Below are 24,708 nucleotides of genomic sequence, written 5' to 3' on the forward strand. Positions count from 1 at the left end.
CTTCCTTATCCCTCCTTTCCCTCCACTAACAAATATACTCACACACACACACACACACACACACACACACACACGCACATACAATATCTTCTCTCCCTCTGTCTCTCTCTTCCTCTCTCCTCTCTCTCCTCTTTTTTCCTCTCTTCTCTTCCCTCTGTGTGTCTTTATCTCTCCCTTCCTTTTTCCCTGCCACTTCCTCCCCCTACCCCCAGGAAACTCTGAATAGACATCTAATTCTTCTCCTAGTACAAGCTATCACTCCTCCCTAGTTTGTTACCCAAAGTTTACTTTTTAAAAAAATCATCTTATATTTTCTGAGAGGTTTACTCCAAGGTGTACTGGGATGAGAATCTTGTCCAGTTGGGTTCCCAGGGAATTTCCCAGAGCCTATGCTTTGACTATTTTTTCTGGTATTTACTAAGGCTCTCAGTCTTCAAATCTTTGTTTAGATAATGTAGCCAGGGAAGACTTGTTAATGACTAATCTGTGTCCATTGAGGCAGCAAGCCAAAGAAAAAATGAGGCTGGGCCAGAAGGCAATGTGTTATCATTCAAACTTTCACTTAAAAAAATCTCTTACCCCACAAGCCACCCCGTGCAAGAAAACATCATACATCTCATGGGCTTGTAGATTTAGCAAGAAGACTTGCACACAGCTCTTTTCTATGTATCTTAAATGACAAGACTCTGGCCAAAGACTTTACAAGTAAGTAATTTACCCAAGTTAGGGGGAGAGTGCTGGGGAGAGGGAAGATGTTCTTTCTGGATAATGGAGAAGAAAGTTGTGGATGGCTTTTTTCTTGATTATGATGTAATTGGTTTAGCCTTGTTTTAAAAAAAAAACCAACTTTAAATCAGAATTTCTTAACCGTGTGTATGTGTATGTGTGTGTGTGATGGGCCCTTTGGCACCCTAGTAAAGCTTCTAGATCCCTTATCAGAATAATGCTTTTAAACACATAAAGTAGAACCTAGATGATTGCAAAGAAAATCAATCATGTTGAAAAAGAATTCTTAAAATATATTTTTTAAAGTTCCCAAATCCCAGGTTAAGAATCCTTGTTTTAAATGGGCACAAGAGTACTGAGGGAACTGAGAAGTCCCTAAATATAACCAACCATAGCTTACTGGGAGGAAAAAGGGTTTTTGAGTCTATTTTAATCATATGATATCTCCCTTGATGGGACATGGTCAAGAAAGCAAGTTTGGGGAATGATGCTACGTGTTCAACTGACTTTGTTCAGGGCCCCAGAAGTTTTTATGAGCTTTTTAAAAATTGTACATTTCAAATAATGTTATAATAGTGTCCACACCACACCACAAATATATTAAATGAAGCAAAATAGTTAAATAAAAAGCATTTATTTGTATAATGGAACACTGTGTCATACTTAAAGTGGATGAATTTGAGGAACATGAGGCATTTGGAGAGACCCTGATTTTTATATGCTTCAGAGTATTTTATTTTTTCTAGTTACATGTAAAGATAGTTTTCAAAATTCACTTTCATAAGATTTTGAATTCCAGTTTTTTTTCTCCCTGCCTCCCTCCCCAAGATGGCAAGCAATCTAATATAGTCTATACATGTACAATCATATTAAACATATTTCCACGTTGATCATATTGGGAAAGAAGAATGAGAATGGAGAGACCTTTAGGAAAGGAAGGGTGGTATGTTAGGAAGGGTACTGAGAGTAGTCAAAAGATACAAGTAAAAATCCTGGTCCTATAGCTTACTATCTATCTGCTCACCTTCTGTTGGGACAATTCACTTTGGAATCTCTGGTCTTCATAGGATCATGGATTTAGAGATGGAAGGGATCCTGGAGGTCATCTTGGCCAAGTCCCTTATTTTATAGAAGAAACTGTAGCCCAGGGAAGTTAAACAATTCACCCGGGTCATATAGGCAGGATTCAAACTCACATCCTTTGACTCCACAGTCAATTTCCTCATCTGTAAAATGAAGGGGTTTGACTCAATAATTAATAAGTCAATAAACATTTTTTAAGTGACTACCATGTACTCAGGACTGTCTTAAGCTCTAGACATGCAAAGAAAGGTAAAAGACTATGCCTGATCTTAAGGAGTTTCATAGTCTAATGGGAGAGACATTCATGAAACAACCATGTACAAAACTGGCTGTCTACTCAATGACCAAAAAGCATTTATTAAATGCCTACTGTGTGCCAGGCACTGTCCTAAGAATTGAGCATACAAAGAAAGGCAAAAGATAACCCTAAATGCACTCTCAAAGACCCCACAATCTAATGGAGGAGACCACATGTAAATAACTATGTACAACAAGTTATCTATAGGAAAAATTGGGTATCATTAATCGAGGGAAGGCACTAGAATTAAGGGAGATTGGGATGCCCTCAAGCTTTAAAGCTATAATCCTGTGAGCTAGGCAATACAAAATGAAACAGAAAAAATATTACTCAGAACTAGACCAGATCTTTCAGTGTCTAGGACCACAAGGGAGAAAAACTGAATAGAAATGAATAGATGGAGAGAATGCTAACGGAGATTTAGAGGGAATATCTGAAAGTTGTTAGGACATTTTAGGCATTCAATTTCGTGTATTTAAATGTAAGCAATTGCAAAGCAAGTTTAATTGGTTGGGTCCATAGGAGATTGGTACCTTTGACGTGGCATTGCTAACCTAGAAATGTCAAGAGACTTAGCAAGAAAAGCACCCGGAGTTTTGGGTAGATCCCTGGCAGCATATCTTTGGAAAGGTATGAACAAGAATTATATAAGATGGGCAGACATGCATCAAAAGAAGGGAGTCTATGCAAGTCTATGAGGTCACATATTCATTCATCAAAGAGATGCTTAATGTTATGTATATAATAAATCATTTTTAAAAGTTTTTTTAGGGGGCAAGAAAATGAGCAATTTTTTGTTTGTTTTCATTGTAATCTCTAATCACATTTCTGGAATGTGAGATGGAGTGCTTAAAAATAGTTTGCAGTTTTATTTTTGGAGTCTAGAGATATGGGTTTTATTCCCCCCTCAGACTAGCTGTATGACCTTAGGCAAGTCACTTAAGTTTCCTATTCTGTAAAATGGAGACAATAATATAGATACTATCAAATTTCCAAGCTTGCTGTAATTTTGTAAACTGCGTGGCTATAGAGACATGAGTTATTACTATCAGTCAGTTGAGCAAAAAATATTTATTAAATACCTGCTATGTGTTGGGCACTGTAAACCACAAGTGCCCACATGTCTAAACTGCTTAAAGTTATGGGAGCCTAGACTTACAGCTGGAAGGGATTTCATTGATCATTGAATACAACCCTCTCATTTTACAGAGAAGGAAACTGAGGCCCAAAATAGATAAATGGTTTGCCCAGCATCACACAATGAGTAAGTGTCTGAGATGGGGTTGGAAATCAGGTCTTCCTGACTTCAAATCTAGTTCTCCATTCCCTAGGAAATATTTAGCACTTTCCTCCTAACAACCTTTTAAGGCAGGGAGTATATGTAGCTGATAGTCAAGCCCAGTGGAAACATGAGGAACTATTTTATTATTAAAATTATCTACCACTAGAAACCAAAGCCATTCCCAGAGGAGACATGGCAAGGATGCTCAGTGTTCTGCCCCAAGTAATGTGGAGATCATGAGAATGACAAGGATGATTTTTCTTAGGAGAGTTTTTATTAGAGATTGAGAATGAGAAGTGGTGACTTACTTTGATTGTCTCATTTGTGCTTCTCTGAGATGTATGGCTAGCCTCTGAAATGGTTTCATGAATGAATTTCTGGATGTGATACTCTGTGGGCAAGGAAACTTCCATCTGTTCTTGCTTGGGTTGGCTTCCCCTGTCCTTACTGCCCTGCCTTCACACCAACCCATGTGAGTCACATTTACTGTTGGACCAAGCTGGATGACTGCCAATGTTGCAATAGGTCTGATGCAACCCAGCAGTCAACTGATGAAACACAGAATCTCAGAATCTCAGGGCTAGAAGGGACCCCTGGGGTTGGAGCCCACATTATCTAGTTGAGTGCAAATATAAACAGGAATCTCCTCTATAACATTCTAGTCAAGGGTCATCCTGCCTCATTAGACTGCACTATGGATAGAAAACTCACTCTGATGAAATAGCCCTTTCCACAATGGGATGGTTCAGATTGTTAGGAAGCTTACCATAAGCTCATAGATCTAAGAATTGGAAGGTTCTTAGGTAAAGGTCATTGAATCCAATCCTATCATTTTACAGATGAGTAAACAGGTCCAGGAAAGGACATCCACATTCACACAGCTGGGAAGAGAACTGAGGTTTGAACTTGGGACCCCTGGCTTCGAATGCAGCAGGGACCTCAGTCCAACCTTCTGATTTTCCAGATAAGAGAACTGAGAGCCCCTAAATGAGACAGGTAGTGTCAGAGCTGGGATTTGAACCAGATTCCCGATTCCAAAAACAACAGGGACCTCAAAAGTTATTTAATCCAACCCTTTTATTTTGCAAATAGTAGAATGGAGGGTCCTTCTAGAGGAGGCTTGCTGAGGGGGGGAGGAATCAATCAAAAATAGATATGATTTAATTAGCAAAAAGCTTCATTTAAACTTTTTAAAATCATGACATTAAAATGCAATTCTTCTAGAGCATGGAGACAGCTCTTCTGAAGAAAGGCAAGAGAAGAAATAAGTTAGCCAAGCCCTAAAATACTATGATAACTTTTGAGGACCAAGTTATTAGGTCAAAGACTAGAGGAAACTTATTCAGTAAATAGTTACTGATGGAAGAAACAAAGGCTCCAATTACTTTTAGGAGACACATTTTGTTGAAAAAAGATAATGGCAATGACTAGAATTACCACAGCATTTTCCTGCAGTGAAGACTAGTCCTACAAGTACTATGTGCCCGTTTCACAGATGGGAGAAGCAGATTGGGAGAGGGAAGGGGATTTGCCCAAAATCATATCGCTCGTACAAGGCAGAGCAAACATTTTGAATGCAAGGCTCCTGATTTCATCCCTCTCCATTCATCTTCCACCCAGCTACCAACATGATCTACCTCAGGTACAGGTCAGCTCACTTGTCTCCTTAAAAAGTCTGGAATGCCCTCTGGCCCTTGAATTAAATAAATAAATAGAACCATATATAAATAAGTATAAAAATATATAAAAAAGGAATCAATGAATGGATGGATAAATAAAACTAAAACACAAATGTCTCAGCCTGACATTTAAGGTCCTCTGCAACCTGTTTCCAAACTGCCTTCCTAGATTTATTTTGGATGATCCCCCTTTTTGTATTGTGTGTCCCCCCAAACTAACCTACTAGCCATTCATATAGGAGGGTCTCTCCTAATGCCTGGAATGTACTCCATCCTCCTCTCCAATGAGGAACAGAGGAGAGAGTGATAGATTTAGAATCAAATAATTTTGGTTCAAATGCCAGCTTTGCCATTTATGACCCGTGTAACCTTGGGCAAATCGGTTAAACTCTTCTGATCTAGGTTTACTAATCTGTAAAACTGAGTGGTGGACTATATGCTCTCTAAAGTCCTTATCTTAGAGGTAGCTAGGTGGTACAGCTAGAATTCTGGGCCTGAAATCAGGAAAGATCTGAGTTCAAATCTAGTTCAGACAATTAGGAGTTGTATAACCCTGGATAAGTTACTTAAACACTGTCTCAGTTCCCTAAATTGTTAAATGGGGATGATACAAGGCCTTATCTTCCATGGTTTTTGTGAGGACTGAATGAGCTAATGTTTGTAAGGTGCTTAGCTCAGTGCCTCTTACACACAGTAGGTGTATAATAAATGCTTGCTCACTTCCAGCTTTAGATCTGTGATCTAATGATCATTTCCACCTTTCAAAATCATTCAAGGCCCAGCTCAAGCATCACTTCCCTCAGAGAAGCATCATTCCCTGATATCCCCAGCCAGAAGTAGATTTTCCTTTTTCAGATTTTCCTGTAGCACATGGGTTTGAGCTCCATTTGTTGTAATTAAACACTACATTGCAAGAGATTTATCTGATCATAGGTTGCCTTTGTCAGTTAAATGTAAAGAAAGCACTTTGCAAACTTAGATGATGATGATGATGATGCATTTATAATATATAATATATAATGCATTTATATAGCATTAGAAGGTTTGCAAAGTGCTTTACAAATATTATCTCATTTTATCCTCATAACAACCCTGGGAGGTAGATGCTGTTATTTTACAGATTTTTGCAGATGAAGAAATTGAGGCAGACACAGGTTAAGTTACCTGCTCAGGGTAACGCAACTATTAAGTGTCAAAGAGTAGATTTGCACTCAGGTCTTCTTGATTCTAGGTCTAGCATTCTGTCCATTGCGCCATTAAGTTACAAAAATGATTTATGTCTCTTAAATCAGTGATTTATATATAATTTAAATATATGTACATATATATTTATATATATAATTTATGTGTATAATACAGGTTCCCATTTGCCTCTGTCTCCCAGTTTCCTTGGATTACCTTTTTTCCTTTTTCTTAAGGAAGTAGGAATGAAGTCCCTTGAGAGAGTTAGAGTCCAAACCTGGCGATTTGTACACTGCATATTCCAAAAACTTTTGGGTTGTTTTTAGAAGCAGACAGCGCATGAAGCAGACCTTGAAGTGGGGCACAGTTTCCTAATGGGATAGTCTGGTTCAAGAAGTAGACAGCGCATCTTAGAAGTTAGGCAATATGTCACCATGGACAGAGGGCTGGGCTTGGAGTCAGGAAGCCCTGGCCTCTGCCACTGACCACCTGTGTACACTAGTTAGGTCACTTAACCCTTTTAGGCCTTGGTGCACTCCCAAGGACTGACCTGTTAAGTAAAATAACGGATAACAAACTAATTCTGAAGCCACTGGATTTGGTTTCAAACCTGGCCTTTACTATAATCTCACTGGGTTTCTGTTTCCTCATCTATAAAATTAAGGAATTAGACAAAATGTGCTTCCAGCTTTAAATTCCTTGAATCTTTGATTCTAAGAACTCTATGGACCTCGCTTTCCTCATCTGTCTCACTTAGATGACCTTCGAGGTCCCTCCCAGCTCTAGATGAGTGATCTCATGATCCTAAAATCAAAATTGGATTGCAGAAGTGAAAGGCCACATACATGGTACTATTTTATGTATATACAACCAGATTGCCACCCAGTTTTTGAAATTTGAGTATTTTAGCTCTGAGATGTTAAGGTAAAAAAACAAAAGCCATATATTGGGTCACCGCCAAAATTTTGAAATAACAATATCAATAAACAAGCATTTATCAAGCACCTACTGTATACTAGGAGCTGTTCTTAGCAGGCGCTTAGATACTCATTGCTGGGGTCACAAAATATAAAGAACTAAGCAATCTCTACTCTCAAGGAGCTTATAAATATAGCTTTTATAGGATAACATAAATGATAAATAAAATGATAAAAATGTTTTATGTAATATGAATATACTTTATATAATGTTAATAAATGAAATAGAAAAATTTTATATGTGAATATATTTTATATTCTATAAAAAAATAAATAAAATATAAATATAAAGTTTATATAAATATCCTATTATTAAATATATTTTAAAACAGAAATAAAATAATACATAATATGTTATCATTATATAAGATAATTAAGTGAATGAAATATTATTAAAATATACTATTATTAAATCTAAATAACTAATATACAAATAGCATATTTATATAAATATTGCTTTATGAGAAGAGGCTAAACTTAACCTTGTAGTAAAACAGAATTAGATGTTCATTTCTAAGCACCTGAAGGTTTACATTTCATTACATTCATTATTTCAGTTGAACCTCATGATAATGTGAAATGGTGATTGAAGGTATTATTTATGCCCATTTTATGGATGAGGAATATCAATGGGTTCAAAAATATGTGATGGCACTTTTTCAAAATAGCTTGGTTTATTTTTCAGGAAGTGGTATATATTATCAAGTATGTGGTCTTTCACCCTTTGTTTCAAAGGAAGAATGAAATCCATATAGATTTGTCTATTATCAACATTCCCAAAGTCAAAGAAGTTGGTAGAATTAAACAGGAAGAAATTTAGTGAGAAAACATACAGAGCTGTTCTCAGAATTCAAATGGGGAGGAGAGAGAGACTTGACATAAGTGAATGGACAAGATTTGGGGATTATCATGTACCACATAAGAGGCATGTGGCTTGGTAGATGAAACCTGGGAGCCAGTAAGAGTTGAGTTTGAGTCATCCTTAGCTGGGTGACCCTAGGCATTTCACTCAACCTCTGAGAGCTCTCTAGGTCACTCTCTAAGAAGTTAAGTTGCATCATGGTTAGAGGGAGTTCCCTCACCTGGCAGTTCCCTGAATCAATAAAACCACAGGTCCAGTCTCAACCCTGTGCACCATACAAGCTACACATGCCTCAGCAGACTATAGGAGCATGATAATGAGGTGAAGGAAGCCAAAAGGCAGGGACGCAAGACTGGACAGTGGCTTGAACTTGAGGTCAGGAAGACTTGGGTTTGCTTTTTGACTCTGACACCTTTTACCTGTGAGACCCTAGTCAAGTTATTTACCTTTTGTGAGCCACAATTTCCTCAACAGTAAAATGGGGAGAATGCCAGCACCTCACAGGATTGTTATGAGAAACTAATGAGAGAGGTACGTAAAGTGTTTATGTCCATTAAAAGCGCTAAGTGCCAACTTATTCCTATTCTTAGGATCACAGGGACATAGATTTAGAGCTGGAAGAGACTAGAGAGGGGATCTGGCACAAAAATCTTTATTTCACTGTGAAGAAACTGAGGCCCAGTGCTCAAGGTCCAAGCTAGTTAGGGTCACAGCAAAGATTTGAACTCAGGTCCTCTGATGACAAATCCAGAACTCTGCTCTCTCTCTCCCTAAAGCCTAGGGTAGCTTATAGAGTGAATGGGATGAAACTTGTGATTTCTTTGGTGTAGGGAACTCTCAAAAGAGGACACTCCCTCTACTAATGCAGGTTGCTACCTTCTCAATAGCATATGGCCTTAAAGAGTTGCTTCAAGACCTGAGAAGTGAGGTGATTTGCCCAAAACTCCACAACTAGTACTCCTTGAAAGCAAGACCTGATCCCTTGTGCCTGAAGTGATGAATACTCTTGATATAAGCCCTTGGAGGCAAGGACCAATGTACTTTGGTCTTTCTATCCTTGGTATCTAGCATAGGACCTGATACTCAGTAGGTGTTTGTTGAATTGGATTGAATTGAATTATTCCCCTACTGCTTCCTTGAATATGAGGAAGTTCTTAAAATGGGACCAAAGTATAGGAAATTTTACTGAAATAAGTAATATTTCCTTTATGCCCAAAGGAGGCTATGGATTTTAAATTACAGTGAAAGAATTTGGGGGAGATATCTGAAGCCATTTCCTGGCTCTTTGGACTCTCAGATCCTACAATACGTTATCAAGGGAAGCTGTGGAATTTCCTTTCTCAGAGATGGATGTGAAACTCTTGAAAAATAACTACCCAGTGCTTTAGGATCTCTCTCTCTGTTTGACCTCTTAGCCTTTCACTCTTGTGTATTTTGAAAAAGGGAGAGACTCTCATGGGCCAATTAGAGAGGATATCATTTAGGGACAGAGTGGTCTACTCTTGAGCTAATAATGTTGATTTAATTTCCACCTCAGAAAACTGCCAAGTTATTTCAACATGTCCTCTGTCACAGAGATGTTAATGTCAAGTGTTCCTGGATACATGGAACAGTTGAGAAATCACTGAACATTTTCACTTGGGGGCAGCCATCATGTAATGGTCAGGGAACCAACTTTAATGAAGAAAATCTGGATTCAAATATTGCCTCAGATGCCTGGTCCAGTCACTTGATTTTTCCTTGCTCCAGGCATCTCTTCAAGACTAAACTGCAGGACAGGAGCTGTTTTGCCTTGGGAAAGGATATTTCTTCATTGGTGCTTCCCTAAGTCAATCAAATTATAATGATTAAAAAAAAGTATTGTGCTTGTCCTCCTTACCTTTCACTAGTAACACGTACATTTGACTGCCTTTTTCTCTATCCTCAGCACCTACAGCATCATACAGTACGTAGAAGGTACTTCACAAATGATTGAGATAATGTGTGTATATATATATGTATGTATGTATGTATGTATGTATGTATGTATGTATGTATGTATGTATTTTCCTGAAAATAATTGACCCCCATTTTGTTCTCCTGGGTTGTGTGCTTAATACTTATTTACTCGTATTCATTTTTCTATGTGACTATCAAAGTATTTTGAAATGTCTAGATATCTTTTGTTCTTCCATCATCTACATTTCCCAACATACCCCTCTTCATCCCACTTTCTGGGAGCCATTGCTTATAACAAAGAGTAAAATATAGAGGGAAAAACTTTTGGACCATATTAATCAACATATTAACAAGTCAAGTCAGCAAGCATTTATTAAGTGCCTACTATGTGCCAGACACTGTACTATCAGTCAATTAATAAACATCTATTAAGCACCTAGAGTATACCAGTCACTGTGATAAGTAATGAAAATATAAAGAATGACAAAAATATGGGAAAATTCCTGTTCTCAAAAAACTTACAGTCTCATAAGGAGAAGAGAAAATGCAAGCAACTATGTTAAAACAAGAATTATATGGGATAAATTGGAGATAGTCTCTGAAGGAAGATGTATAGATATTCAGTGTCCCACCCCCATAATCCCTGACTTCTGCAAAGGATGGGACTGAGGAGGTGCCTCCCTATATCTCTGCTTGGAGGCTGGGCTTGGTCATTATCCTTCATAGTCAATTTCATTTGACTGTTAATGTTCTTTTAACTTACATTTTGTAGTCATTGTATGTATTTTTCCTGGCTCTGTTTACTTCTTTACCTTAGTTCATATGTCACTCATGATGGAAGAAAGTATTTAAAATAATAACGATACTTCGTACTTGAATGATTTGTGATCTCCTTGGTGAAGGTCCTATCTCCACTGATGCAGATAACAATGCCTTCATCATTTATGAAATGGTTTTCAAGAATTTTTTCCTTATTAAGTACTTTAGAGTTGTGCAGTTTTGTTGGGACAGACATGCCTTCTTCCAATGAGACTCTTAAACCATTAGGTGATCATTGACAATTGTGGCTGATAACTTCATTCCACCCTGGGGTCATTTGAGGTACTCTGAGGATCCAAGAGGCTGCCTGGCCCAGGGCTTGGAGCGCAGTCCAATGAGAAAGGAATGTTCTGAAACCAAAATGAACTTCTCTGAATGTTGCCAGGTCAGTCTTTGGATGATAGAAAGTCAGTGTGACGCCATATCCAATAAAAACTCAATGAAGAGCCACCTAGCTTGTGGAAAGAAGATAATTGCTACACAAGAAGCCTTTCCTGACCCTCCCCCCCCCCCCCTTAATTTCAATCTCATTGAAGTATTGAGTATCTCTGTCTCTGTTTCTGTCTCTCTCTTTGAGTATCTCCTATTTATTCTGTATGAGTTTTGTCCACACATGATTATTTACATGTCCATAAGATTATGAGCCCCTCGAGGACAGGGAATGTTTGGGGTTTAGTTTGTCTTTTACCTTCTTTGCATCCTTTTGTATTCTTTTTTTGTGTTTCTTTGTAGCACTTAGCACAGTGCTTAGCACTTAGTAGGTCCTTAATAAATGCTTATTCACTGACTAACTGATATATGTATATTCATATAACTTTATAGCTTACAAGGCATTAACTATGTCACTGCTATTATTTTTGAAATGTTTTGAAAGGTGCATACAAAGCTGTGATAGGCAAGTAGATGTGAACTTCGGACCTAATTTAGCGAAATGAAACTAAATAGGGATTAATATCAAGTCCTACATTTGGGTTTTAAAAAAATTAAATTTTCCAGTACCACATGAGAGAGACATAGTTGAATAACAGTTCATCTGAAAAAAAGATCTGGAGGCTTCACACACACACACACACACACACACACTCAGATTGTTTTTGCAATGGTTTCAGAACTGAAATATACATACATATGTGTATATATTTATACATATAAACAGTTTCTAAAACAGTTTAGAAACTCATATATTATATGTGTGTGCATATATACATATACATATAGACAAATAGATAGATGTATTTTAAAAACTATTTTGAAACTCCAATATAGAACAGTATCAGAAAGTTATATGGTTTGTCCAAGGCCAAGGTAAAGCATATTCAAGGACAAAGTTATAATCATAAGGAAGTATTCCCTACTCCTAGAACTATGCTCTGAGCCTTGGGTTGGGCTGAGTGTCTGAAAGAAGAAATGGGACTAGGAAAAGGAAATGTCAGGAATAGCTAGGTTCAAGTTCTGACTTACTTAAATTAACTGTGTAATTAACAGGCACTTCTTCAACTGTTAATGTCACAGGAAACTTTCTAGACACTAAGTTTTAGAGCCATCCCTAATCTGTATCAGTGGAGTGACTTTTTACAGGGAGAGTTTCTAATCCTGATGAAATTCCAGGCTAGGACTAGAGAAAGAAAAAGAGAGAGACAGACAGACAGACAGACAGACGGAGACAGAGACAGAGAGAAAGAGAGAGACAGAGGCAGAGAGACAGAGACAGAGAGACAGAGAGAGAGAAAGAGAGACAGAGAGAGAGACAGAGAGAGACAGGGACAGAAAGAGACAGAGACAGAAACAAAAAGAGATGGAGACAGATAGAGACAGAGAGACAGACAGAGAAGGAGGAAAGGAAGGAAGGAAAAGAAAGGAAAGGAAAGGAAGGAAGGTAGCAAAGAAGGAAGAAAGGAAAGAAAGGAAGGAAGAAAGAAAGAAAAACTCTTAGGTACTGAGTGGAGATAGCTAAATTCAAGTCATGCACAAGTCAAGACATCACCTTGTGATGTCATTTGTCTTTTTCAAAAATCAGCAGCCACCACCACCACTACCACCACCACAAACAAGAAGCAGGATCATAGACTCACTTAGAAGGAATCTCAGAGACCATTTAGACCATCCCTACTCCTTATTTCACAGATAAGCAATCTTAAAGCCAGGAAAATGAAATTACTTAACCAGACTCATACAGATAGTAAATATCAGAAATAAAATCTGAAACCAAAGGCTGACTGTTAAGCCAGGCTTGCTGAAAAATGTGTGTAAAGAATTATTAGCCTCCTTTTAAAATTTAGCTCTATTTTTGTTTTCTATCTGTAAGGATTTCTCATCAACATATATGTGGAGAGTATTCTCAGATTACTGAGTGCCTGGATGGGATCAGAAACGAATCTCATTGGACAAACCCATTTACCTTCTTCAGAAGAATTTTCTTTTCTTGAGAATTCTCCTTTATATGGTGAGTTATAACTTTGAGCTTTAACTAACAATTTGGGAATGCCCAGTGGGATCCCTGAAGAGGTTATCTCATCTCCCTGGGTAGTCTTCCATTTGGAAGTCATAGAATGTTAGACCTTCAAGGAATATCAAGGCCATGTACACCAACCCACTCATTTTATAGATGAGAAAAGTAGGGGTGCCAGAGGCTAACTGATTTGTCCAAGGTCTCACAGTTGATTAGGAGTACACCCAAGAGTAGAATGTTGTTCTGACTCCCAGCCCAGAGCTCCTTATAATATTCTAAAGGAGCCTGAAGAATGCTTCCTCTGTTAGTAATAACACTTATAGTTTAATATGATGCCAATTAAAGGCTCAGATTATCTGTAATAAACTTTTCCTTGGCAGTTCTCCATTATACTGATTGAAGTTGTTCATTGTCCTGCTGAGAGAAACTATAGCGACTGAGTTAGATTAGTCATTTCAGTCAAACTGAGGACATTTTGTACTACGTTGTTAGTAGTACATTAGTAAGTAAATAATACCATAAAATGATATGTTACTACACTTTATATACTTATAAAAGCACCTCATTAACTTTTTCTTCAATTGAGAACATCAGCAAAAAGCAGGAAGTGGGAGAGATTAAAAATGAGAGCAGCCTTCCAGATCCTTCAAATCATAGGACATACATAGATGACCTTTTACCTTATTTATATGTGAGACCAGCCCTGATGGGGGCTTACATTTTCCTTCCTTTCATTCTCCATAAGCATATTATAAATCAAGGGTTCTTAACTTGATATCCATGGATGCTTTGACTTCAGGGGGTTCTGTGAACTTGGATAACAAAAACATTACATCTTTATATTTACTAACTTCTGACTGAAATTTAGCATTTCTTCCAGTTATAATCTTAGGCACCAAACTTCAGTAGTATTAGGGTCCATAGACTTTGCCAGACTACCAGAAGAGTCAGTGACTCAAAAAAGGTTAAGAACCCCTGTTATAGATGATAGTAGATGATCAATAAATGCTTGATTTCATGAATAGAGATATTCCCTCCAATGGCAGTTCCCACACAAACCTGCCTATCTTGGGTGACCCTTGGCCATACCTATCCTGTATATACTTTACAGGGGACTTTTCCTAATGTTCTAGTGCCTTCATTGGGGACTCAGTTTCCTCATCAGTAAAATAAGGAGTTTGGGCTAGAGTGCTTCTGAAGATGCTTTCAACTTTAGGACTATCATCTTATGATCTCTAGACATTACTTGGATAACAATGGAACAATGAATGGTCCATTGGCTATCATTCATCCTTAATTCATGACTGGCCCATCTTTTCTGTTAGTAAGCTTTACACTACTTCTTCTGCGTGAGAATGTTGATGATATGTTGTGACTTACTCAGGCCTGACATGTATCTCTTTACTACCTTTTGAGTGACTTGTGACTTTAATTCTTCAGAGACTATGACATTTCATGCCTTCTAGGGTACAGCAGATGGAGTACTTAACTTGGTGTCAGAAGGACGTTTGTTCAGTTTTTGTCTCTGATGCTATGTGACCACAAACAAGTCACTTCATATCTCTGAACCTCAGTTTCTTCATCTGAAAAATGAAGATAATAACACTTACAATACCTAATTCACAAGGTTGTTATAATACCCAAATGGTACAATATATGTAAAATGCTCCTCGAGTAATAATAGCTCATACTTATGTATCAGTTTAATAAGGTGTTTTACACATATTATTTCAAACAATCCTCACAGTGAAGTAAGTGCCATTACTATTCCCATTTTACAGAAGGAAAAACTAGGTCTAAGAAAAATGAAATGACGTGGCTCAGGTAAGTATCTGAAGCAGGATTTTAACCCATGTCTTGTTGACTACAAGTCCAGTATACATTTATATTTATTTATCCTGTACAGTATTTATATTTGGACTTCTTATCTCCCCCATTAGAATGTGTATATATGTTTTACGAATAAGGATTTTTTTTAAAATTTGTATCCCCAGGAACTAGGACAGTCTTTGACACATAGTTGATGCTGAATAATGATTGATTGTTTTATTATCTGGTTCACTGACCATTTACTATATATACATACACAGATATATATATATATATGTATATATATTATACACAAACAAATGTGTGCAAATATCTATACACACATATAATATAATATAAATATACAATACATATACCTGTGTTCTTCCAATTGTAAACAAAATACAGTTTTCATCCAGTTGGTTGTTCCTGTGTATTTTGTTACGAAAAACTCTTTGGAATGATTATATGTAGTGAGAGCTTGACTCAGCTTCCAGGACTGTTTTAGCTGTTGTGACTACAGTCCTGTCTTTGCCCAGCTCTGTGACTTACCCAAGTTACTACTTTGTAGCCCTGATGATTTGAAGTTTAAAATGATTGCCCAGAAGGTTCGAAAGGTTGCTAGGAATATTTTCCTGTGCTCAAACTGTCTATGGTATGCTTCCTTCAGTTCCAGACTTTGAAAGGACAGTTTGTTTCATGCCTTTTTTAATCTTGTACTATATATTTAAAAATTTCAATTAAAAAGTAATTTTAATTTGATTTTATGATTCAGTAGTGACTAGTACATTTTGACAGCCACCTCAAAAACCTTCAACCTGCTGGACCTTGCCAAATTTGGGCTCAGCTCATAATATCAAGGACCTCAGGAAGTTTGGTGGGATTCCAGGGTTTGAGATTGCAATCAACCTGATGTCATCTATAAACAAGGACAACTGGAAGATCTCACCATTTATAGTGAAACGTCTTCCATTTGATCACTCTATGGGATGTATTTCATGGTGGTGGGTTGCCAAAGGCCAATGTTTCATTAGATACTGATAATGAGATGCTATTTGAACAAAGCTGTCTCCACTGTTACATTTTTCCAGGAGTCTATATGATCTGAACAAATGCATGGTAAATAACTTGCCATTAAGGCAACATTTTGGGCAACTGAATCAAATTCTTTTAAAAGTTAGCAGACACAGTATCTTTTTGTATTCTTTACACCTTTCAATTAATTGTGTGACTCTAAAGGTGTGGTCTGCTATAGGATGTTGTTTATGAAAGCCTGATTGTACAAAGTCTCTCCATTTTATCAAGAATATCTGTGGTACATGAGTGTAAATTATTCTCACAAATATTTTGCAAGATTGAACAAATAGACATAGGGGTTGGGAGTTACTGGTATTTTATCGATTCTCTCTCTCTCTCTCTCTCTCTCTCTCTCTCTCTCTCTCTCTCTCTCTCTCTCTCTCTCTCTCTCTCTCTCTCTCTATATATATATATATATATATATATATATCCTCCTTCTCTCTCTCTGTATATGGGTGTGTAGTTACAAATATTTAAAGTGACTCTTTTTATGGGGAAAAAAAACTATCAACTAAGGGGATGCCCATCAATTGGAGAATACCTGAACAAATTTTGGTATGTGAAAGTAATGGAATACTATTGTGCTATATGAAATAGTCAAGGGAGTGGTTTTAAAGAAACATAGAAAGACTTATATGAACTGATGCAGAGTAAAGTGAGCAGAACCAGAGTTATAACATCAATGGGACAGTCATCTAACCTCTTTGATCCTCGGTTTTCTCAGCTGGAAATGAAAATATGCTACCTCTCCCCATGAGTTATGCACATGGCCTCAAAGGGCCAAAGTAGTTAAGTAATAGAGATTTTCAACACCATAAGATTGGCTCAAATGGCCACTCACAAATGGCCACCAAGCTCAGAGAGGTGCCAGTAAAAATTGCATGCACCCTTAAGAAATCCAAGCCCTTTCAAAGAGGACAATGATCTCATAGCCCTAATAATTTTTAATCATTGTAATAAATGAAGGGAAACATTGTGGATTTCATGGAAACAGTAAATATCAGACCTATAAAGAATTGTAGAGATCGTGGAGTTCACCTTTCTCATTTTATAGAGCAGTGCTTCTTAAATTGTGGGGTTGCAAAACTGAGTGTGGGGGTCACAAAAATTTGGTAACAATAACAGATTTCTGAACACACAACAACCAAAAACTAATTCAAAATCCAGCACCTAATGAATCTGAGGTGTTTCTGGCAGCTCTTGCCCGTGTTTCATCTTGTGACTTCACTGCTGGTTCTGATCACACAACATGTGCACATTGTACTGCATATGTCATCCCACCACACAACGCCAATGAATGCTGCCAGAAACACCTTGGCTCAGATGTGAGACTCTTGTATATTATGAATTGCAGTGTTTTTTTTTTTACTGTACATACAAAATTGTTAAATGAATTTTGGCTTGGAATTAGGAGAGAATTTTCAACAAATTCTAAAATGGTCCTGAACATACTTCTGCCATTTTGTATTACTTATTTATGCCAAGTGGTGTTCTCAGCATTGACAATCCTAAAACTCTGAAAAATGTTGAAGATGCTCTCCAGTCTGCAATATCAAATACTCTGCCAAGATTTAATTCTTTATGTAACAATAAACAAGGACATCCATCCCTTTAGTGTGCAAATTTGCTTTCATCTTTAGTAAATGGCAAAATTATACATGTACCAAAGAATTGTTTTAAAATAAATTTCTTTATGGTGTATTATCAATAAATTTTGATTTGTATACTTATTTTATATACTCGTATACCCAGGGTTGTGTAAAAATTTCTCAGGCAAGAAGGGGTTGTGGATGGAAAAAAGTTTAAGGAGCCCTGTTGTAGAGCAGGGAATTGATGCCCAGAAATGGGACATGACTTACTGAAATCACCCAACAAGTAAGGAGCAGGGTTGAACCTAGGACATAGGCTTTCTGGTTCAAAGTCCAGTGGTTTCTTGTGTAGCACAGCAACTTTTCATGGAGCCAACAAGAACTTTTCCTTTGAAGAAAAACAAAATCAATAGCCTAGACAGAGAATAACCATATATTTTCCAAGAAATTCCTAGCAGCAGCCCTCTTCTTCTGTTATCCTCTTGATTCTACCATTAAAAACTCATCAGTTGGGTTTTTAATCTTAAAAATCTTATCTATTTGGACTCCAGCACCACACTTTCATGGTTTAAATGTAACTAACCTTTCGATGGAATGAACTAACATAGCATTTGATTTTTTTGTTGCCTTGAGGCATCATGTCGAGTTGACTAGAATACTGGACTTGGAGTCAGGAAGACCTGAGTTCAAATCCTATCTATGTCTCCTACTGTGTGACACTGAGGAAGTCATATAACTTAATTGTGCTTCAGTTTTGTCATCTGTAAAATGAGGGGCATAGATTCAGTATGCCCTCTGATTCCTTCTGTCTCTAAATCTATAATCTTATAACTTGGAGTTGAGGAGATTTAGGTTCAAATCTTCTTTGTGGCACAAACCAGCTGTGTGACACTAGGAAAATCACTCAACTTCTCTTCACTTAGTTGCTCTATTGATGAAACTGAGGTAATAATAGCATTCATCCCATAGGATGGTTGTGAGGATCAAGTGAAATAATGTATGAAAAGGACTTTGTAAACCTGAAAGTTCTATATTAACTCAAGTTTGTCATCATTATCCTCAACATCAGCCTCTCCTTTTCCCTCTCTATTTATCAGTATTTTCTCTTTCTTGAAGTTGCTTTGTATATATTTTAGTTTTGCTGGCTTATGTACTAGATAATTTTCTGGCTGGAGTTCAGGTCTTGGATTCAGAAAGATGTGAATTCAGATTCTGTTTCAGATGCTTACTACTTTTTTAAATCCCGATAAGGATCAAACCTCTGCCTCGGTTTCCTTATCTGTAAAATGAGGGGCATGGACTAGATGGCCTTTAAGGTACCTTCCAAAAAATCTAAGTTTCCATGCATCATATCCCTCCAGTAGGATGTAAGCTCTTTGAGGTCAGAGCTGATTTTTGTTTAGTACTTGGCACATAGTAAGTAGATACTTAGCATCTTGGGGTCAGTGATCTAAAGCTGATAGAAACTTCAGAGCCCATCTAGTTTAACTTCCTCATTTTTCAGATAAGGAAACTGAGGCATGGAATGGTTAAATGATCTACCCAAGGTCACACAGGTAGTAAACATCAGAAGCTGGATTTGCACCCAATTCCTTTGACTTTAGAGCCAGCAGAATATCTACTGCACCACTATGTGTTATTGAATTGAATTATCCTATGCATTAAATGAAAATGTACAATTTCATGCATTCTGCATTCTTGCCTTTAATTGAGCTCAAGCTGATAAAAGATGTGGCTGACATTATAGTCATATTAGTCCTCCAAATATTGTTTCTTGACCCATGGTATGACCCAGAAGAAAAAACACTTATCACGAGTCCCCATCTTCCTGATCTTCCATTCCCATTCTTTGTCTCAGCTCGAGTTACCCAAGAAGGTAACCGAGGAGCAGTGAGATCCGCATCTGGAATGGCTCCTGATGGTTTGCCAAGAGTTGAAGAGACTGAGCTAAGGGACCTGGGCAAGGTTATTCCAGTCTCTTTTTTCTCATTCCATATTGTGGGGACATTTGTCTAAGGTCCCCATTCTCTGTGATCATTTTCATGTGAGCTATTCTAAAGGAACAGTTCCATCAGAGTTTCTTGATCATGCTTACATTTCATACTACTTTAAAGGGTTTTTTCCCCTCAGATTTGAAAAGTAACCATTTGTTAAAACTACTACAAGAGTATGAAAAAACAGGAGGGAAACGAGGGAGGTGGCAATTGAAGTTTTACGAACCTACCAAAGGATGCCATTTTTCTCATTAGCTTGAGCTTACCTTGAGTGCTCATGGAATCAATGGATCATAAACTTAGAGCTGGAAGAAACCTTAGAAATCACCATTGGGTTGGACCATGGGGTCCAACCACCTCATTTAATAGATAAGGAAACTGAAGACCAAAGAGGTGATGATGTTATCTAAGGTCACAGAAGTAATTAAATGACAGGTCTCAGAGCTGAGCTTCAGTTTTCTGACTCTAAATACAACATCCTTTCAATAGATGCATTTTATTTTATTCATTTAAAAACATGATCCTGAGGAGTCCACAGGCTTCACCAAACTGCCATGACACAGAAACATGGCTATGCACCCCTGACTTACACAAACATGTAAAGGATCTGTGACCTTGGCAGTTTAGGGGACTCTGGGAAGGCGAACTTTCTTCACTAAAGCAGATTATAATCCTCCTGTCCTTCAGAAGCTAATTCCTAGAGAGGTGCACATAGAAGTCAAATGACTTCATATTATAGATTTAGATCTGGAAGGTCTTCTCCTTCTTGTCTAGCTCTGTGCTTTTACCAATGGGGAAACTGAGGTCCAGGAATTTTAAGTGTCTTTCCTGAGATCATAGAGTTAATATTCCTGGTGGGATTTGAACCCTGATCTACCTACTTGACTCCAAGTCCAGTGTTCACTCCAATATAGCACATAGCATCTTTTTTAGAATAAGAACTCTTAACCTTTTTTATGAATCATAGGCTCTTTTGGTGCTCTGCTGAAGCCTCTGGATACTTTCTCAAAGTAATATTTTAAATATAATTATTAAATAATATAATAATGTAAGCATATACTCTGAATATTATTCATAGTTATTAAATAATACACCAAAAATTTTAATAATTGGATAATTTTGGGAAATACTGGATTTCAATTAGACTTTAGTGAATATAAAAATTGAAGTTTTTTTCCCATACAGATTCAGGGATCACCTGAAATCTATCCGTGGACCTCAAGCTAAGAGTCTCTGCCTTTGAACTAAGACTTACAAGTCTTCTTTCTACAGTGTTTTGCGGATTCACATTGAAAATTCACTGCAAAATCTCAAACAAATCTTCCTTAGTACCTCTTATTACTATTTCAGTAAGCAGAAGGCCTTTCTAGAGCTGAGTGCTTATGTTAGAATAAGGGTCTCTTTCCTTCATGTAGCATGATGAAGGAGGCTTGACCACATTTGACCCCATCCCCTTCTCTCAATCCTGTGCAGGACCCTGCAGAACCACTGACTTTTTTGCACCCTTTTCTGGGTCTACTTCAGATGAGCTAGTCAATTCCTCTTCAAGAAAGTTTTATCTTTATTAGAGTATGAGGTACTTTTTGGTGTCTGATCCTTGCCTCATATCAGGTTCAAGATAAGTAACTCATCAGATATTTCAGAGTCAGCCAGATGTGAATATAATTAACTGGGCCTTGGCTTTATTTTGGGGCCAGTCGTTTCTAGAGTGATCACAGGGTCTCCCTAGGGCTAAGATAACCAGAATTCATGTCCAGCCACTTACACAAACTAATTGTGTTACCGTGGGCAGGTCACCTAAGCACTCAGTGCCTCTGGATATCTAAGATTAAGTTACCCCTGAGTGGCCAGTCTGCTTGGGTGGAGGGAGTTTCTTCACTAAAGTTCTCTACATCTCTAAATTCACAGATCCAGACCACAAAACAGTTTCTAATATTTGATATGGAGCATTATAAGAGTTTCATAAAGCCCTGAAAAAAAAATTAAGATTTCTGTTCAGTTCAAGACCTTGGGCAAATAGCTTAGTTTTTCTAAGGACTCAGCTTCCTCCTTTGTAAAATGAGATTAAACGGAATGGCTTCTGAAGTTCCTTCCCACTCTGGATGAACCCAGGTCTGTTTTGGTGGCAGAATTCTGGAGAGAACAGAGGAAAGATGATGATAAGATGTTGGAAATACATGAAAAGGTCCTATTAGGCTTCACTTAACCCAAATGGGAATTTCCTTTGAAGATAGCTAAAGTATTTTATTTTTGTTTCCTCAAGCAAAGAGAGCTTCAAGGTTTTTAGTGGCAGTAAAAGGGTGGAAGATTTGCTTTCCTTCAGAAATTTCAACACTAGTAGTAGGTTCAGAGCTGGAATTCTTCCCATATACATTGTTGCAACCATCATTCATGTTGTTTTCCACATACTGCTCCTTTGATTGCATCAGTTCATAGAAACTTTCTCATGCTTCTCTATATTCATCCTGCTCCTTACTTTCTATGGCATGGTAGTATTCTTTTGAATAATCAGAAAAGACAAATATTTACGTGCTATAATTTATTTAGCTATTCCTCAGCCAATGAGCATCTATTTTCAATTGGCATGGAATAATCATTAATAAATGTATTTATTAATGCCTACTATGTACTTGGCAGTGTGCCAGATAGTGAAATAGTCTGCCCTTAAGGAGCTTATATTCTAACAGAAAAAACAGCATGTCCATATAGTGGTTTCTTTTACTTAACTGTACATCTTTCTTACACATGAAGGCTCTATGAGGGTGGAGGAATATTGCATTAGGAAATGAGAGCTATGTAAAAGAAATGGTAAACATTTTTAAAAAGTACTTTCAGGTAGTCAAGTTCCATTTAAATACCACAGGGTGTAGTACTACCATGCCATCCATCATCCAAAGAACATTTTAAGTATCTACTACATACCAGATATGAGGATAGAAGAGAAAAACAGTCCCTGCTCTCAAGCACTTTATATTCTTTTTGGGGAATAAGACATACTAGGAGGTAGGTAAAGAGAAGAAAGCTAAAAAATACTCTCAAACTCAAAACACATGTCCTCTTTTTTTCATGGTGAGTGACTACAACTATGGAAAGAGACTTGTTAGATAGTTTTGCCTAACTTTTGAGGGAATATACTTCATGTGGAAGGTCAGGCTGTTGTTTCAGAGTTTAGAAAGTAATGTGTGTATAAAAAAAGTCATTGTTATATGGATTTTAATTATTCATTGACTTTTTTTGTTTGTCCATATATTCATCTATTTATCATGAAGTGCCACTTGGAAATCATTGTCATTTAGAGATGCTCCTGGGTCCTCACTGTGTATTCCAGAGTCAACGCATACTCTGACTGGCCCTAGGAGGCAGAAAAGGTTCCAAGGGTAGTCCCAATGAAGGATATCCTGGCATTAGGATTTTTCAGCCTAGAAATTTAGGAAGACCTATGTATCAGGAATCACAGGTTTAAGTGCGGGAAGAGACCTCCAAGACCATCTACTACTCATTTTTCAGAGGAGGAACTGAAGCCAAAAGAGTTGAAGGGCCTTGTCCAAAGCTACTCATGTACCCGTCAAAGACGGTGGTGGTAATATGAATTTTTAAAAGTATCACCTACCCTACCAAAATCATAGATCTGTGAAGAAATGGATGAAAGAAGGTAAAGGGTCTTGGAAGAGAAGGGAATCTGAAACTCATCTCCACACCATCACAGTAGATTTTTGTGCAAATTTCTTGGGCCATAGTAAAATAATTAAATTTATTATTTTATGCTATAAATCTAATGATTCTTTTACATTAAAGCTTTTAATATGCAATATATCCTTTTGATAAAGCACTTGTTTTAAGTGAATTGGCATTAGGGTAACAAAATTTTTTACATTACCTAATTCATCATCAGGAGACCACCTTTTAAAAAAAATCACATTGGATATTAAGGATATCTTTGATCATTATATTTTACCAAGTCTAACATTGATTATAGCCTATAAGTTTTTGGTAGGATTTAAATCACATGAGTTCCCAGGACACTGAAACTTGCTTATCCTCATCTCTCATAAATTTTGTGACATATGGAAAGGTAGAAAGCTATATTGTAGAATTCCATATAAATTTGGAGATTTCTGTAATTCTAGAAACTTCTGAGTGTAGTACATGCTTTTGAATTCTAACCTAGACCTCATTCACCCTGACAGGCTGCATTCTCAGAGATCTGCCAGCCATATATCTCCTCAGGGTCCTAAGTGTAGCCTTGAGGGTTTGAGAATCGTTTTCTAGTATGAGGGCTTTTGAGCCCCTACTGGTGTGCCACCTTCCGTGATTATCATTTGATATCAGTTAGCTAGCCAGACTCATCTTTTAGAAATAGGTATTCACTACATGGGTATAATAGCAACATTTGGGACATGTGTTTCCCTAAGAAACTTTCCCATAAGCATATACAGAATCCAGGGTTCAAGCTTAGAGAGTCCCTGTGGCTAAGGGACTTCATTTCATGGGGGTGCTCATGAGATATCTCTTAGACATGGTGTAGACTACTGGCTCCTTGGCTCCTGGTAGAGTACTGAAGCTTCCTTTTTTGATGGATTTAATTCATCCTCATATTTCAGTTTAGACATTTTTAGCAATTACTGCTTTTCTAGGTACTCTGCTAGTTTGCTGAAATCCCAAAGTTCACAAGGTTGTACTTTTGTCAAGGATGGCGTGGATGGCAAAGGCTCTTCTCCCTACTCCAACTTCAAGTAATTCCCTCTCAGGATCTTGTCCAGTTGTACAGGGCTTTTTTTTTCTTTAAGTTGCTAGACACTTGAATTTGAGCTCTGAACTGATTTGCTATTTTTTAAAAAAAGATGAACAGAGATTTCCAGATGCCCAGATCTTGGATTTGGACTTTTTCTGGTAATGATTTTGGTGGAGGTTTGAAGTAAAAAGTAAGTTTCAGGGGCAACTAGA

General features: G+C 37.3%; 1 protein-coding gene across 1 annotated transcript in view; it reads left to right on the forward strand.

Annotated features, from left to right (window-relative positions):
• Positions 1-598: 598 nt before the first annotated feature.
• NR1H4 (nuclear receptor subfamily 1 group H member 4) overlaps positions 599-24,708 on the forward strand; it is a 73,788-nt gene continuing 49,678 nt past the window's right edge. The window contains exons 1-2 of the mRNA XM_072655685.1: positions 599-705; positions 13,152-13,289. Of these exons, the coding sequence (XP_072511786.1) occupies positions 13,205-13,289 (85 nt within the window). The 5' untranslated portion in view covers positions 599-705; positions 13,152-13,204. The remainder of the gene's footprint in view (positions 706-13,151; positions 13,290-24,708) is intronic.

This window comes from Notamacropus eugenii, chromosome 3 (assembly GCF_028372415.1).
Source record: "Notamacropus eugenii isolate mMacEug1 chromosome 3, mMacEug1.pri_v2, whole genome shotgun sequence".
Classification (NCBI taxonomy): domain Eukaryota; kingdom Metazoa; phylum Chordata; class Mammalia; order Diprotodontia; family Macropodidae; genus Notamacropus; species Notamacropus eugenii.